Below are 16,038 nucleotides of genomic sequence, written 5' to 3' on the forward strand. Positions count from 1 at the left end.
ACCCAGGGGCCTGCGGCCAGCTGGTCCCAGGGTAGATTCTGGCCTGTGTTTGTGAGATTGAGTTTTCTAGTTTCTGATGTCTGCCCTCTGGTGGAGGAGGCTGGTCTAGAGGCTTGTGCAGGCTTCCTGGTTGGAGGGGCTGGTGCCTGCCCACTGGTGGGTGGTCTTGACCCTCTGGTGGGCAGGGCCCTGTCTAGGAGCATGGCTAGAGGCAACTATGGCATCACGCATTCTTTATACAGTCTGTCTGCTGATGGCTGGGGATATGCCCTCATGTAGCTGTTTGGCCTGGGGCATCCCAGCACAGAAGGCTGTTGGGCGGGGCCAAGTCTCTGTGCTAACGTCCAAGCAAGATTTCAGCCTCCCAGAAGACGAGTTCATTCAGATGAACACCCCCAAAGTCTGCCACCATGCCTGTGTCCCCAGGACGAGCCACAGCTGCCCCTTGCCTCCTCAGGAGACCCCCAAGACTAACAGGTAGGTCTTGCTCAGGCTTCTACGAAATTACCGTTTTTGCCCTTGGCCCTGGTGAGCACGAGAATTTCTTAAATGTAAAGTGTTTGTTTCCCCCAGTCCCGCGGCGCTCCTGTAATCAAACCCCACTGGTCTTCAAAGCCCAATATTCTGGGGGCCCCCTCTCCCTGGTGCCAGACCCCCGAGCTGGGGAGCCTGACGTGGGGCTCAGAACTCTCACTCCCGTGGGAGAGCCTTTTCAGTGTAATTGTTCCCCAGTTTGTGAGTTGCTGCCCTGGGGGGTGTGGGACCTGATTATGTCTCGACTTCATCCCTCCTCCTGGTCTCACTGTGGTTTCGCCTTTGCGTGTTTAGCTGTAGGGGATCTTTTCTGGTCATTTCCAGTCTTTCTTATCAACGGGTGTTCTGCGGCCAGTTGTGACCTCGGTGTGCCTGTGAGAGGAGGTGAGCGCCGGCTCCGTCTGCTCTGCCCTCTTGGCCGCCAGTCTGCCCCATGGTGCAAACAAATCGTTATTGATCCACTACTGCTGGTGGGCAGTTGGCCTGTTTCCCATTTTCAGTTGTTATGAGTCGTGCTATATTGAACTTTGTGATGCTTGTCTTTCGGTGGGATCATATATATATGCATTTCTTGTGCGCATGTCCTGGGAAGGACTTGCTGGGCTTCCGGTATGTAGATATCAGCCCTCACAGACGCTGCCAGGACGTTTTCTAAGGCAGCTGGGCTGCATCTCCCCTGGCAGCATGTGCGAGTTCCGGTTGCTCCGCTCCCTCACTGACATTTGGTGCCGTTTTTGATTCACCCATTTTTGCCCCATGCCTATCTCGTTTTTTTTCTGCCAAATGGCCTCACATTTGCAGCCTTTCCCCCTTTGCACTGCCCTTCTGCAGTCACCATGAACTTGAGCTGCACCTCCCGGGGATCCACTCCCAGGTAATCTCCCTCAGCGCTGCTCTCATCTTCACACTGTTCTGTCCACAGAACTTCAGTCGCCCCTGATGTCCGATCACTTTCGAGTGGCATCTGTTTCTTTGTCTGGTTGTTGACATTCTGCAAAGCTAGTCAATGATCAAGCAGACCCCATCTTTCCTTCAGGCCTCACTGCTGCCTTCATGATGCCCGCATGTCATTTTCCAACGCCTACATCCCTCGCAAACATCAGCTTGTTTGGCAAGAAACCTGCCTTCTTTGTTAGTGGTTCCACAGGAAATCTCCAAGCTGGAGAGTTCCCACTGGCAGAGCCTCGGAGAGACTGTTCCAACACCCTGGTTTCCAAAGAACCTCCAAATTATAAAGAACTTAAGAAAAAATTCCTAGTAACTTGGCAGGTGTTTTTCTGACTTTCTTAAAGTAACAGCTATCACTTCTTCTATGCTGATAACCCTTATTTGATCTAAAAGCAGGCAGAGCTTTGGATGCTAACTGGATGGGGAGACAAGAAGGTGACAAATAAAAGCAGAGCCAATTTGCAATTTCTCAAACTCCTTCTCAGGGAGAGAAACATTTTTACTAGCTACAGATCTCAAGCATTTAAGGAGGTTTTTGACCAGTAGAAAATTTTTGAAACCCCCTATCGTTACAGAGAAGCACAGAAATACATGCCTGGGAAATATAAAGCAGGCAAATCTTGCTTGCACCTCTCAGATTTTAAGAAGGCAAATAAAACCGTGTTTAATGCTTGCTGACAGTTTATATAGTTATTACTTGAATGTACACTTTACACAAGGGAGCCCCGTACATTCTAATTAATATTGCCCAGACTTAGGGCTTAGAGCAAAATTTTTCTCTTTATATGGTCATGGAGGTTCATGGTCCCATCTTTTCTTTTATAATGTACTATTTTTCTTACCTGTATTTTGATGCTGTGTCCTTTGGTGGGGACCCAACGCCTGGTTAGTATATTGCATCACAAGGAAGCCAATGTCAGGGTGCTTTCAGTGTGGGTGCCTTACACAAACATGAAGGACCATTGCTTTCCCTGTGGACCCACGTTGGGCTGGTTCGTGGGCTGTGACTCAGAGCACACTCCCTCCAGTCAATCGTGAGTCTGTTCGCAGCCCACCAACATGCCACGCTTCTCTCGGCTGACACTCAAGTTTCTTCCTGAAAGGCTGTTCCCTCTTTTGCTGCCTTCACTAAATGCTACTCCAATGTCAAAGGCCTTACGAGGCCCACATCTTCAGTATATACCCCTCTGCCTGCTCCAGACACCACTGCTATTACCCAGACTCTCGCAGCCCCACGTTGTGCCTGCTCACAGGTCAGCACTTCATTGAACATCATCATCTCACACCATTTAAGAGCTTCAAAATCTGACAGTTCTCCATTGAACTTGACAGGCATTCTGTCCCTCCCTGGAAAACTGCCACGATGGGCTCCCTTGTAGGCCAATGATTTGACAGATCCCTTCTGGGCTGAGGAAAAAGTACTATTCTGCCCACAGCATGGCCCGTGATCATACACAGCCTTGACCCTGAAGCTAATGTTCCCTCATGTCTTGTTGCTGCAGCAGGATGCAGGTGTTATGTTGCACTTCATAGAGCCCTGAGGACCTACCTTGACGCACAGGAGGATGGGAAATCAGGGTGAACAGATGGTGGCTAAGTGGAGTGGTGAGGCAGGGGGGATGCACTAGAGCACAGCTTACAGCCTGAGAGGAGACGCCGAGTCCCAGGACAGCAGGAGGGCAGGGACCCGGCCAAGGCACCGTGAGCTGACAGCCTATGTCCTGAGATGTAAAAGGAGGAAGAGCCAGCCCTACCTCACACCCAGCCTCTGCAGAGCCCGGGCTTCCTGCGTTTGCACTGAGCTAGAATTCAGCAGCTGGGGTTGGGGCTGTCCTGTACCATCCACATTGATCTCCACCAGTGAAGCCCTGAAGACGCAGCCTCCATTCTGCTTGGCCACCTTCACGATGACTCAGGTGCCCCGAGACCTGGCCAGCCCACACACCTGGGGAAAGTCACTAATCACAGATGTGGACCTGCAAGCTGGAGGGCTGGGCGCCTGGCGCCTCAGGCTGACTGAGCTGCAGCAGGAGCATGTGAGCAAGGGCCGTCTGCGTGTGTCCGGATGGCGGGGGGCACTGCCCCTTGAGCTCTGTGCCCCAGGCTAACGCTGTGCCCTGCTCTGAGGACTCTGGGGAAAATCTACCCCATCCCCTTGCCGCACCAGACACACACACACACACACACCCATCTCAGTACAAGAACTCGCCTTAGCCCTTTGAGGACCCACAGAGTCACCCACCCATTCCTTCATCCTTATACTCAACAACAGCTTTAGGGGGTCTCTGTGAGCCAGTCCCTGAGCCCAAAACAGGAGTCACAGCAGGAACAAGACCAGCCCTGACTCTGCCCTCAGAAACCGTGCGGTCCAGCGGGCAAAATCAATGACACAAACACTCACACACCGTGTAATTACAAGCAACGATCCACACTGGGAGAGAAAAGAGACGCACTCCGGGAGATGCGTGCCAGTGGTGGCAGCCGCAGCCCTAAGTGTCACCTACCACAGACAGTCACTCTTACTGGGGGACATTTATTCATCTCTGCCCCGGGGGAGGAGGGCTGGCAGGTGTGGTGTGAAAAGTGTCTTTAACGTGCCTACTGTTGTAATGGAGGCTGTCAAAAATACAGTCCCACGCAGGGTTTTTTGCCTTTTGGCCAAAGAAGTTGTCTATTAGAGTGGGATGAGGGAAAATCATTGCAGGGGCCCTAAGTGTAAAAAGACCAAGGAACCCAAGATGGAGAGCCAAGGACGGAGGCCACCAAGTAAGATGCTTAGAAAGATCCCCAAGACCCTGGGGGCAGAGGCTGCTCCTGCAGTGCAGTGGGTATCAGTCCTGTGAGTAAGCAGGATGCACAGGCCTCTGGCTGGACCATAGGAGCAGGAGGAGGTCTGCCCCTTACGTGCAAGCATCCCCCTCTCGTGACCTGGGATAATCTGTTATGGCGACTGGCGTGGGCCCACAATGTGATGTGATTCACTGTGAGGCAGTTAGCCCCAGGCAGACGGTGGGACCTGCCGGAGTGGCTTGATGGAGTCGAACGGGATGAAAAGACTTTTCCTTGGACTGGTGTGGCCCAGCATGTGACAGTGTGCTCCATGCCGCCAGCTGGGAGGCAGTCAGGACTCACTTGGGCTCACCATGGCGTCTCCAACCCAGACATTGGAATCTGTAAGCTGTCACCACTCCAGGAGCTTGAGTCCATCCCTTTTCACTAAGTCTCAAAAACAGGAATGTTTGAGAGCAGTGCTCCCCAAACATTAAAGTGCACGAAAGGCTCCTGGGGAATCTGGTTCAGATGCAGATTCTGATTCTGAAATTCTGGGTGGGTGGGACCGAGATTCCTTGTTCTAAGCCAGTTCCCAAGGAATCAAACTTTGAAGACTTGAGAAACTTAACATGAGTGAATGAAAGTCAAACTTGCCCTCTTCCTCATGAGAGAGGATAGTCAGATATACCATCTATTACTCATTCAACAAGTATCGTTGAGCCTAAGAACTGGGATAATAATGGCACCATTGACAGAAATAAGGAAGTGAGAGGTAGGAACCATTTTAGGGGGAAAGAATAATAAAAGTTACCTTTGCTTGAATGCCTAGCGTGCGCCACGATCTTGTTTAATCTTTATATTTGGCAAGGTAGGCCTTAGTAATTTCCATTAATTTCCTAATGGGATTAACGCTTGGAAAGGTGAACTGATTTTCCCCAGGGCGTTATAGCTGGCTGGAACTTGAACCTGGCATATCAAACTCCAAAACCCATCTGATCCTCCCGTAACACACTTCCTTGTTTTGAAAGATAAGGAAATAGGGTAAGATTTAGTCCAATGGTTCCCAACCTTGCCTGCATGTTAGAACCATCAAGAGGACTTTTAAAGCTCCAAGACCCCAAACCAATTACATCAGATTCTCTAGGGCAAGGACCTACTATCAACATTTTTTTTTAAGCCCCCAAGTAATTCCAGCGTGTGGACAAGACTGAGAATCACTGAGTTAGTCCAACTCTTCTAATAAGTGAGGCAATTGGGAGAAGCTGATGAGTGAAGTGCCTATTTTGTCAGAAGCAGTACGTCTCAATTCCTACTCTGGGACTCTTTCCAGTAAACCAGCTAAACAAAAAATTATATAGTAGGATGAAGTAGGGTGGGAGAGGAAGTAAGATGGAGGCGCTTGTCAAAGGAAAATACACAGAGAAGAGCAGAGAATTTCAACTAACATCAGAGACATTGGAGAAGATTCAGAAAGATAGAAAAGCTCACCAAATGGAAATCCTTGAAACTGGAACATTTTATTCATCTATGAGCCCTCCTGAACCTAGCATACGTTAGACAATGGATAGATGAGTGAATGGATGGATAGAACAGGAAAGACGATGTGACGTATACGAATGGCACTGTGCTGTTCACCAGAAATTGACACAATATTGCGAACTGACCATACTTCACCAAAAAAAAAGTCAAGAAAGAAGAAAGACAGTGTGGGTACAATGGACGAGGAAGTCTAGAAGCCAAGCGGAGTGGAGAAATGGAAGCCACGCTGGGACTGAGGAAGGGGACGATGACCTAGGATGAAGCTACCAGCACAAGAGGGCATGGCCGCCCTTAGGAAAACGTGTTTCGGGATTTTACTTTTAAGATTGGGATTTTTTTTTCACAATAAGATGAAAAACACCAAGTGGGAAAATAAATGGAGCAATCTGTTTGAAGCAAAAAAGGCCTGAGGCTTTTCTAGGGACGTCGGTGCATCAACTCTTCCATAATCAAGACGAGAGGCTGAGGTCCCACCAGGTCCACAAACAGAAATCTCTACTTCCACGATGAACAAAGCTCTGGGTTCTCCACCTGCCCCCACAGCTGCCTTCGGATGACTTTGTTTGTCCCATCTAGGCTTTAATGGATATCAATTTAAAGCTAGTTTCTCCTTGTAAGTTATGGGGAATAAGAAGCTATTGAGAAATTGGTTGTCAGACTTACAGGGCAGTCGACTCTTCCTGAGAGTCTGTAAACCCCAGATTCTGCAAAAATGTGAGCCAAGAGGAGCCAAAAATCTGAATGATGTTGGGCGTTAAGTCTACATGGAGATACTGTTTCACTCATCACTCATCAGTATGTTTCTTTAAATGTCTTACTGGATTTCCCCCCTCACTCAACAGTGTTAATTTTTTTTAACATTTTTTATTGAGTTATAGTCATTTTACAATGATGTGTCAAATTCCAGTGTAGAGCACAATTTTTCAGTTATACATGAACATACATATATTCATTGTCATATTCTCTTTTGCTTTGAGCCACCACAAGATCCTGTATATATTTCCCTGTGCTATACAGTATAATCTTGTTTATCTATTCTACATTTTGAAATCCAAGTCTGTCCCTTCCCACCCTCCTTGCCCTCTGGCAACCACAAGTTTGTAGTCTATGTCTATGAGTCTGTTTCTGTTTTGTATTTATGGGTTTTTTTTTAGATTCCTCATATAAGCAATCTCATATGGTATTTTTCTTTCTCTTTCTGGCTTACTTCACTTAGAATGACATTCTCCAGGAACATCCATGTTGCTGCAAATGGTGTTACGTTGTCAGTTTTTATAGCTGAATAGAATTCCATTGTATAAATATACCACATCTTCTTTATCCAGTCATCTGTTGATGGACATTTAGGCTGTTTCCATGACTTGTCTATTGTAAATAGTGCTGCTATGAACATTGGAGTGCAGGTGTCATCCCGAAGTAGATTTCCTTCTGGATACAAGCCCAGGAGTGGGATTCCTGGGTCATATGGTAAGTCTATTCCTAGTCTTTTGAGGAATCACCATACTGTTTTCCACAGTGGCTGCACCAAACTGCATTCCCACCAGCAGTGTAGGAGGGTTCCCTTTCCTCCACAGCCTCTCCAGCATTTGTCTCAACAGTGTTAATTCGTCACCAATGTCACATGTGGGTTTAATCAGGGGCCCACAGATCCTTGTCTTCAAAGATGGCATCCCCTGAGCTGTGTCCTAGGCATTCTTCTGTAAGGAGGAAGGACTTTTCCTCATCCATCCACTCTCCGCTGGCCCACTGTGACCTTAGCTGACTCCTGGGTACAGCTGGCCAGTGCTTTGCGGGGTCAGAGAGTTTAATCAGCCTACTCATAACCCTTGATCTCATGAACCCTACTCATACATTCTGTGACTTCACGCACATCAGCACCATCCCAGCCACCACCATGACTTAATTAAATATTAGCCCTCTGTTCAAATATGTCCCTTGATCCAGGTGTTGAAAGAAAATAAACAGCAACCTTGGCTGAGAAGGAAAAGGACTGTAGATAGGGAAGTTGATAGATAAGGCGATGGAAAATCTGTCCTTCCCTGTCTGTGACCTGCTTCTTCCCACATGAATATTTCTCTGAGACCCAGAGGTGACCCTCAATGGGCAGAAGGCACCAGCAGTTCCAAGAAGCTGACCTCTAACCCGGCGTCTTCGATTTGGAAGCAAATCCGTGTGGGCATTTCTCCAGCTAAGGATAACAGCAGTGTTGAGAATTGCTATGTTTCATTAAAAAACAAAGGTTTTTTGATTAATGGTGAACCCTTCTAGTTCTATCACTATTTTTGTATCTTAACCTTAAATAATAAATTAATTTCTTGGGGGAGGGAATTAGCTCAGGGGTAGAGCGCGCGCTTAGCACGCACAAGGTCCTGGGTTCAATCCCCAGTCCCTCCATTAGCAAAATAAATACAAAATAAATAATTTCTTTATTTTCAGATAGCTATCTACAGGGGATAATGGTACTATAATGCTTAGTTGATTCAGTTCTAACAAGAGATGTCGCATCAAAAAATACATGTCCTCTTCCACTGGGTTTAACTTTGATTTTGAATAAAATGTGCAATCGAGTTTATTCCTTACCAACAGGATGCAGTACCAGAGGTGCATGGGAATTCTCCTTCACATCCTTCGTAATATCCCTGCACAACTGCATTTGCTAAGACAACACTACTATAGGATTGCTAAGGCCCTGATATAAATCTGTGGTCAGTTGAATCATAATAGTTCAATTTGCCAACGCAAGAGGTCGAGGGTACACTACAGTCCAGCTTGAAGCCCTCTGACCAGACAGGCAGTTGAATGGTTGGCCCTCAAGGCCCCTCTGCCTCTGGCCCCACCCCAGCCTTGGCAGGTGCCAATAGGAAGGAAAAAGAGGCAAGAAGAATGGGAGAAAGGGTGAGGGTCAAGAGACACTGAGTCCCTCTCTAAATCCTGGCAACCAACTGGTGTATAAGGAAAGGGGTGGAAATAGTGAGCAGTTCTGGTAACCATGAAGGGTCCTTTAAATCAGGCGGAGCTGGCAACACTGCGCAGCCAGCTGCCACCTCCTCAGCTCCAGAGAGCAGCCTCCCTTAACATACCTGCACCAGCCCTCCAGCTTCTTGGCTACTTCCCAGCTGTCTCCACAATGCTCCCTAGTGAGTAACCCTGGATGCCTGGCTGGGAGTGGGCTTCAGCCCATCCCACTCAACCTCCAGTGGCTGGCGACTTTGCCAGGCACCTATAACCCTTGGCCAGCCCACTGGCTCAGGGAACCTCGTTCACCATGGAGGTGCCAGGCCATCCCACCTTGTCTTCCTGGCCCAATTATAAAATAAAGCTTGACTTCCTAAGCGTAGGGCCATTATCACAATATCTTTAACATGGAGGAGACAACCTAAAGAGTTGTAAATTATTCTCAAGAGAGGGTCAGGGGGACGGGGCAATGCCAGTCCTCAACTCTCATTGTCCCGAACACTTCAATCCCTTCTTCAACCTAGTCTAGAGAGATCAGAAGGATTCTCCTGCTTTTTTGGTCTCTCGCTGGGAAAATTTTTTTTTTAATCCTGAATAAACTAGCGGGACCATTGCTAACCAGTATGGCCCCTTCCCGTTCATGCAAAGACACCCCAGCACAGCTTTCACCAAGACTTTTTGGCGCCTTCTATAGGAGTTTTGTTGCAATAAATAAATGTCTAGGATGATCATGGTACCCCTTTTAGACACAGTGCATTTGTGCAGTGCACATCCTTAGGTACTGGCTGGGGATACCAGAGACCTGTATGATGGGCCTGACACTGACCCGAGTTTCATTTAAGAGCTGGAAAGAAGGCAATGTAAGGAAAGACGGAATCTGATCAAAGTCATAGATAGGGACGGAGGTTTTCTCACCCTTCTTCTGTGTGCAGAAGCAACCAGCCACTCAGTGGAGCTGAATAATTGCACAGCTGCATCTCAGAGCTAAGAACATAGGCATCTCAGTGCCTCCTGCCATCACCTACCCCCACGGAGGCCAGGGCAGGCGGTGGAGGTTTGAGAGATGTGTGCACTCTGAGCCTGCTTGCCTCTTGGCCCCACATCTAGGGAATGCCTACCACAAAGGCTACCCCAAGGGGCATTCTGGGTCAGTGAGAGTTTTGGCTGTTGACTGGAGCCGTTTTGTTGGACTGTTTACCAAATGTTGTGGGCTCAGGACACATTGCAGTGGGACATTCTGTACCCAATGTGATGTGCGGTCTTTGCCTCTCTCTTTGTGGGGGGCGGGAGGATAGAAAGAGAAGAATGAGAATGTTTTTTCTTTAGTGCTCGCTCTTCTGTTTAGAAAGCCCTGCTCAGGACGCAGGAGAGCCCCCTGTGGGCTCCTGTCCGGGTAGAATTCCCGCGCGTGGATGCTCCCCAGGGACGCTTACACTGCAAATTATTTGCAAAGTGACATTGCCCATGGAGACATGGAATATCAAGCAGCAACCAACATGAAACAGTGTTGCAATAATTTCTGAGTCAAATAATACATATTTTAAAATATCGACGCATGCAAGATATGGCAGGAAAAAGATTTAAATCGTGCCATGAGCCATAGTTTTGTTTTTTTTTTTCCTTTCTTCTTCCCCATTTCTTCTTCTAGATCTTATTTCTTCTCACATATATTTTATGAACTTCCTCAAAACCTTTCTGGAAAGAAAGAGATCTGTGATGAAGAAAAGGAACTATTTGTATCTTCCAGCCCAGGTGGGACTATTCAGCCTAAAATATATTTTTAATAAAAGACAATAGCAGAACTGTTGCAGGGCCAGGGGCTGGCCACTTGTCTGATGAGAAGCATGGACACAGCTGCTTTCAGCAACCAGGGGCACGGCATGGACGGGAGGAGGGAGGGAGCCTGGGTGTGGATGTTTGCTCCACGTGGGTGGGGAGAGAGGAGAGAGGACTTTCCCTGGGCAGAAACTCTGTGGAGGGAAAATGCCATGTGTGTTGAGCTGGGATTGAGCCAGACAGAGGGTGGCAGATGGGTTCAGAGAAGCAGGAGAGGAGAGGCCTGTGGGAGATGCAGGGGAGGTGGGAAGGAACCCAGGGTCAGTGCTTAAACACTCGGCAACCGATAGCAGGCGGGGCTGAGAAAAAGTCATTGAATTGTGTGATTAGGGCTGTGAAAAACCACTGAGAGCCCATGTGTGCACTTGTTACTGGGTACCCCATCGCCCCTCTGATGTCCGACTCAGGGTTCTCTCCAAAGCCACAGCCACTGGGCAAGGGCAGACCCTGGTATCTTGGGGTCTTGCAGGATGAGACTTGCTCCCACCCACCTGCTTCAAGGCTCTTCCACACTCATAACTACACCCCTCCTCGTGTGGGAGCCAAGAAGAAGCTTTGTCCCTGGTTCAGGCTGGGAGAGGGGACCCTTTCGAGAATCCTCAAGAACAAACCAACCCTGACTGAGCAGGGCAGACATCAGAATGGTGGCACCGCCACGTGTCATGTGCAGAGATTCACATGCATCGTCGCCAAGCTTCAGCACAACCGCACGAAGAAAGTAAACCTCCCTGCACTTTGCAGTGAGGCCCAGAGAGGGTGGCAAACCTTGGCTCACACAGCTCGTCAGGGTCAAAGCCACGATTCAAGCTCGGGTCTGCCTGACTTGGAATCTCACTGTTTTGCACTACCCTGCGCCCACCTATAGCACGGCTGCGTTTTGTGACCAGCACTTAAGGTGTCCCTGTACAAGGCCCAGGGAGAGGGCGGGCAGGAAGGGCGGGGAGGAGGTGGTTCTGCCAAGAAGACCTAAAACTCAGTGCACACCCTCCACCACTGACCAGCTCCGACAGGCCACTGAGGCAGGAGGCTGCACGGGTGCTGTGTGGAGGTGGCCTCAGGACGAGGTCTATAAATACACGTCGATGGTTGAGCCCCTGGAGTTAATTAATGAATTAATGAAAGGCAAACAGTGGTTAGAGGTTGGAAGTACTGGATGGTGCTAGAGGACCTCAAAGTACAAACTTTGATGTCAGACTTAGGACAAGTTATTTAAATTCTGAGAGCCTTGGTTTCCCCCTCTGCAAAATGAGGCATTCCCCTCATACTGCTTTAGTGATTTTTTGGGGGGGTGATGGTCAAAAGGCTAAAGCATATAAAGTGCTTAGCACAATGCCCAGCACATCAAGTGAATGCCCAACCATTTGTGCAATTTTTATCATTATCATTGTTATTATTAATATTTATTGTTTATCATTACTACGAGAGATTGTAGCCTATTTGCATAAAGAACTCATGGAAACACTAGTGTGATTCTTTTCATTCCCAAACCAGGCCCTCTGACTATCCTTTTGTGGTTCATTTTTCTCCTTCAGGGTAACCCAAGTTTATTTTCTCCTTATATCTGCAGGAAGAAAATGTTAGAGGGAGATTTGCCTGAACCTCAAAACTCTGGTCGTGAACCTGGACCTCTGGTCTCCCACCCAGGCCCCAGACACACACACCCTGAGCCGCAGGGGCCACCTGGAGGGAGGGGGTTCCCAGGACAAGGGACCCTGTGCTTTGGCGGGTGTCCAGGAGGTGGAGCCCGAGAGTCGCCGGCCGCCTCGCTGACAAGGGCTATCAGCTCATCCAGGCAGGCGGGAGGCTCTCTGTAGGCTTTTCGTTTTTAAACAAACTCTGCTCATAGAAGTGCGCCGGAGTGAGCTGGATTTCTGCCGTCGCAGAACAAGCCATAAAACTGAAATGTAAGAAGAATGGGGAAGAAAGGGATTTCCCACCTGCATTTTAGGCTCCTCTGCTGTGGAATGTTGGCCTCCCGGCTTTTAAAAGGCGGCAGAGTTTGTCCTGGGATTCTCACCTGGAAAGGAAGGCGTTCCAGAGAAACATTTCTATCTCTGCTTTCTCCTCTCTGGGGAAAAGGGCAGGTTGGTTTCCAGAAAATGACCTGCTCACCCCTGTGCCACCCACGCTCGCAGCAGGCCCCGCAGGACCTTGCTGGTTTCCTGCACGGGTGCAGAAGCCACATGGAGTCTGAGATAACATTCCGCCCTGGGAGACACCCAACTCCAGAGTCTACCGTGTAGCAGCCTGTCCCTAGCTTTTTAGTTTAAGTGACACTCTGTTGATCCTTTGCAGTTATAAACTTTCACCCCAAATATCTCAGGGTGGGGGTGGGAGGTAGAGGAAACAGCATGGGGAAGACATAGAGGAACTTGAGTAGGACTGAAGCTGGACAAAGACCTTGGAACCCGCAGAAACGATGGCAAACCTGTCAGCAGGGAATGAAGATCAGAGACAGACAGACAGACAGACATCAGGTGCAGGACAGGGAACCAGTTCCTCAGCAGTGCCTTGGCCCTGGGCCTGAAGTGGGAGGAGAAAACCGGGTGCACAGATAGGCAGGGTGGGTTCCGAATATAAAGTGCCGGTGCCTCCCCCAGCACCCTCCTCCTAAGCACCTCCCTTTTAATAGAGGCCGGCGGGGCTTTATCAGCCAGCGCCGTCTGCCCGGGAAGCCGGCTGCAGTGTGAGTACTCGCCTCCTTCCTGTCCATTTCCAGTCCATTTCTGTCCATTTCCAACTGTTCATCATCGGGGCTTTGTCTTCTTAGATCTAATTTTTGCTCTTTTTCCCCTTGTCATTTTTGAATGGAGAACTGTGTTTCGGATGGCATCAAAGTCAGAGTTCTGGGAGACTAGAAAGCCATTTACCAAAGCCACGGCTGCTTTCTGGAGGCTTGAAAGCAGAGTCTTTGTTCATGGTTTCTGAAGCGGGGTGGATCAGCACCGGAGCGCCCTGTGGAAGAGGGTTTTTGGCAACGAGTCCATTTGATGTGCTACATGACTCTGAGCTCGCCAACACTGTATAGGAGTTTCAGGCTGTGTTCTTGAAATAATTAAGTGAAGTTGGAGATGTATCAATATGCCTCAAAAAAAAAATTGGTACTGAGAATGGCCCTTTCCAACTCTGGTTTTACAGATCTTTCTGCATGAGCTGTCTTGCAGGAGGGGGGACTAGTCAGTCACACTGCCGGCAAGAACGCAGCAGCGTCTCTGCGGCTACGCTTTCTATGTGGAATTCAGAGCTAAAGGCTTCTAGGAGGAGTGTGTTCCAAGGAGAGAAGTGTTTTAACCAGGAGACAGGTTACCTGACAGCATTTTCTTTGTTTCTGATTACAGCTCTAGAAAAAAAGCTGAGCACCTCCCACCCCACTACTTAGAATCAAAACCTGCAGAAAATAAGGATTATTGTAAGTACCAGGTAAATGCCAATGCTGCAATCTATTACAATAGAGCATGAATGTTTCAATGCTTTCTTCTATATCTGTATCCAAAACTTTGTATTAAAAGTTGATACTTGAGAGGCATAGAGAATTAAAGACTCTAATGGTATCAATTTCCAGTATATTCTGATAAATAAAATGAGTTGTATTTCCTATATTGAGATGAGGAATGCTAGCTGAACTGAAACCTTGATATTTCAGCATGATAAATACTGCTTCATTTCACTAGTGATCTGGGTGCTTTCTGACTCCTGCTTTAAGCTCACCAGATGCAGCTTGCAGAGTATCTTTGGAATGTTAACTTCAGTACACACAGGCTTACTCTGAGGCATGTCAGAAGAGTCATTGCTTCCGGCAAAGGCATGGGGTGAAACTGGTGGTACCAGAGCCCTTTGTTGCTGTTCAATGCTGCCCCCCAACCCCGGGTTTGGTCAGGGAGGCCACGAAGACAGGCCGTGTCCTCTGTGTCACTGAGCCCTAACACCCAGTGCAGCCCAGCATCCAGAAGCTGCTTCTTCACGGTGTGTTGACTTGAACAGACTCTTGGGAGGTATCCATCTGCGTGCGTGGCTCCAGCCTGGACCACAAAGAGCCACCAGGGCTGACCTGTTCCCTAAGACTGACCCTGCTGAGTTCGTGTGGATAGTCTCTGCCCTGAACCTCAGTTTTCTCCTCTGTAAAGTGAAGGCTTGAACTATGTGCTCTCTAGTACCCCCACCTAGCTCTCAGATTTTTCTGTCTTCTTGGCTCTAAGAAAGTATTGATGTTGAGCTCAAAAATGTCCTTCTCCAAGGGGCATGTGATTTTGGTGGTGGGAAAATGTGATGTGGAATGTGACAATCCTACCTGTCTCTTTCTCTCTTTTTTCTTTCATCCTTTTTTTTTTTTAACTATGTATAAGATGAGAACCCTACAATTGGGTTTCTTAATGTTGCTCTTTATCAAACAAAAATATATGCAGTATATCCCACCAGCTTGGTTCCTAATTAGCCAGCTTATTTAACCCTGGATGAACATACATGCACATCATTGTTTTTCTAAGACATGCCAGTAATATCCTCCACAATTGTGGATTTTTCTGAATCACTCTAGTAAAGTGTAAGTTTTCCGATTTGACACCAGACCTGTAGAAGAAATTAAAAATGAAAGGGGAAGAAAGAAGAATACTATACAAACAACTTTTCTGTGACTTCTGAAGGAAGAATGCTATCCTCGGATGCAATGGAAATTTGAAAGAAAAAAGAGATAAAAAGTTTAATTCAACTAAGAATTGTTTACTATTAACAAGGTGATGTCCAATTTTTAACAATTCTTTTTCAGATACCAGAAAAAAAAGCCAGTTACCAGTCTCTTAGACTAGACTTTTGCGTGAAAAAGAAAGTGTGGCTAGTATCTGATACAGAAAATAGAACCCACGCCAGGCTTCTGCTTCTCATATTTGTAAAGATCAAGGCCGAGGGAAATTGTGGCATTGGCCGTGGTCCCCAAGTCGGAGCCTTGATAGTTTGCCCGAAGTCCACCCCTCCCTCTGGAACGGGCTTCGGATCTGTCAGCCTCTTGTTAGTGGAGAAATGCAGCAGAACAAAATGTGTGCGAGATGGTTTGCCTTTTTTTCTTTTTTCTTTTAAACAAAGTAAAACAAACATTCAGTGTCTGCAGTCAGCTCATTGGCTCTCGTTGCTGATGGAGCTCTTGCTGCTGGAGAAGTCTGCCTTCTCCGTGGGAGCTCTCCTCTCCCAGGAACCCCCTGGGAGAGCTCCTGCCCGCACACCACCTTGCATTTCTCGTGCTCGTCAGAGCCAGGGCACGAATCCCGCTGATTCACGTATTTTTGCCCTTTGTCACATATGGAGAGAAAGGAAGGATGAATGGACGGCCTTTGATTGGCGCCGCTGGTGACGCCCCTCGTGGTCCTCTTTGGAGGGGCCTTTTTGGAAAAAAAGCTGGTGAGGCAGCGCACAGAGGCTTTCCCTGGCTAAGCTTGCTTCCGGCCCGTGAGCCGCCAGAACAGG

At 48.1% G+C, this 16,038-nt stretch overlaps 1 protein-coding gene across 2 annotated transcripts in view; it reads left to right on the forward strand.

The window, feature by feature from the left end:
- SLC14A1 (solute carrier family 14 member 1 (Kidd blood group)) overlaps nucleotides 1–16,038 on the forward strand; it is a 48,327-nt gene that overhangs the window by 15,070 nt on the left and 17,219 nt on the right. Inside the window, exons 3-4 of one of the 2 annotated variants that reach the window (XM_072952283.1) lie at nucleotides 7,010–7,260; nucleotides 13,923–14,004. Coding sequence is in view for 1 of the 2 variants with exons in the window: in XM_072952284.1 (XP_072808385.1) it covers nucleotides 15,891–16,037 (147 nt within the window). In the remaining variant the exon portion in view is untranslated. Of the gene's footprint in view, nucleotides 1–7,009; nucleotides 7,261–13,922; nucleotides 14,005–15,890; nucleotide 16,038 lie in introns of those variants that run through there. The other variant, XM_072952284.1, reaches the window with a different exon arrangement.

This window comes from Vicugna pacos, chromosome 30 (genome assembly GCF_048564905.1).
Source record: "Vicugna pacos chromosome 30, VicPac4, whole genome shotgun sequence".
Classification (NCBI taxonomy): domain Eukaryota; kingdom Metazoa; phylum Chordata; class Mammalia; order Artiodactyla; family Camelidae; genus Vicugna; species Vicugna pacos.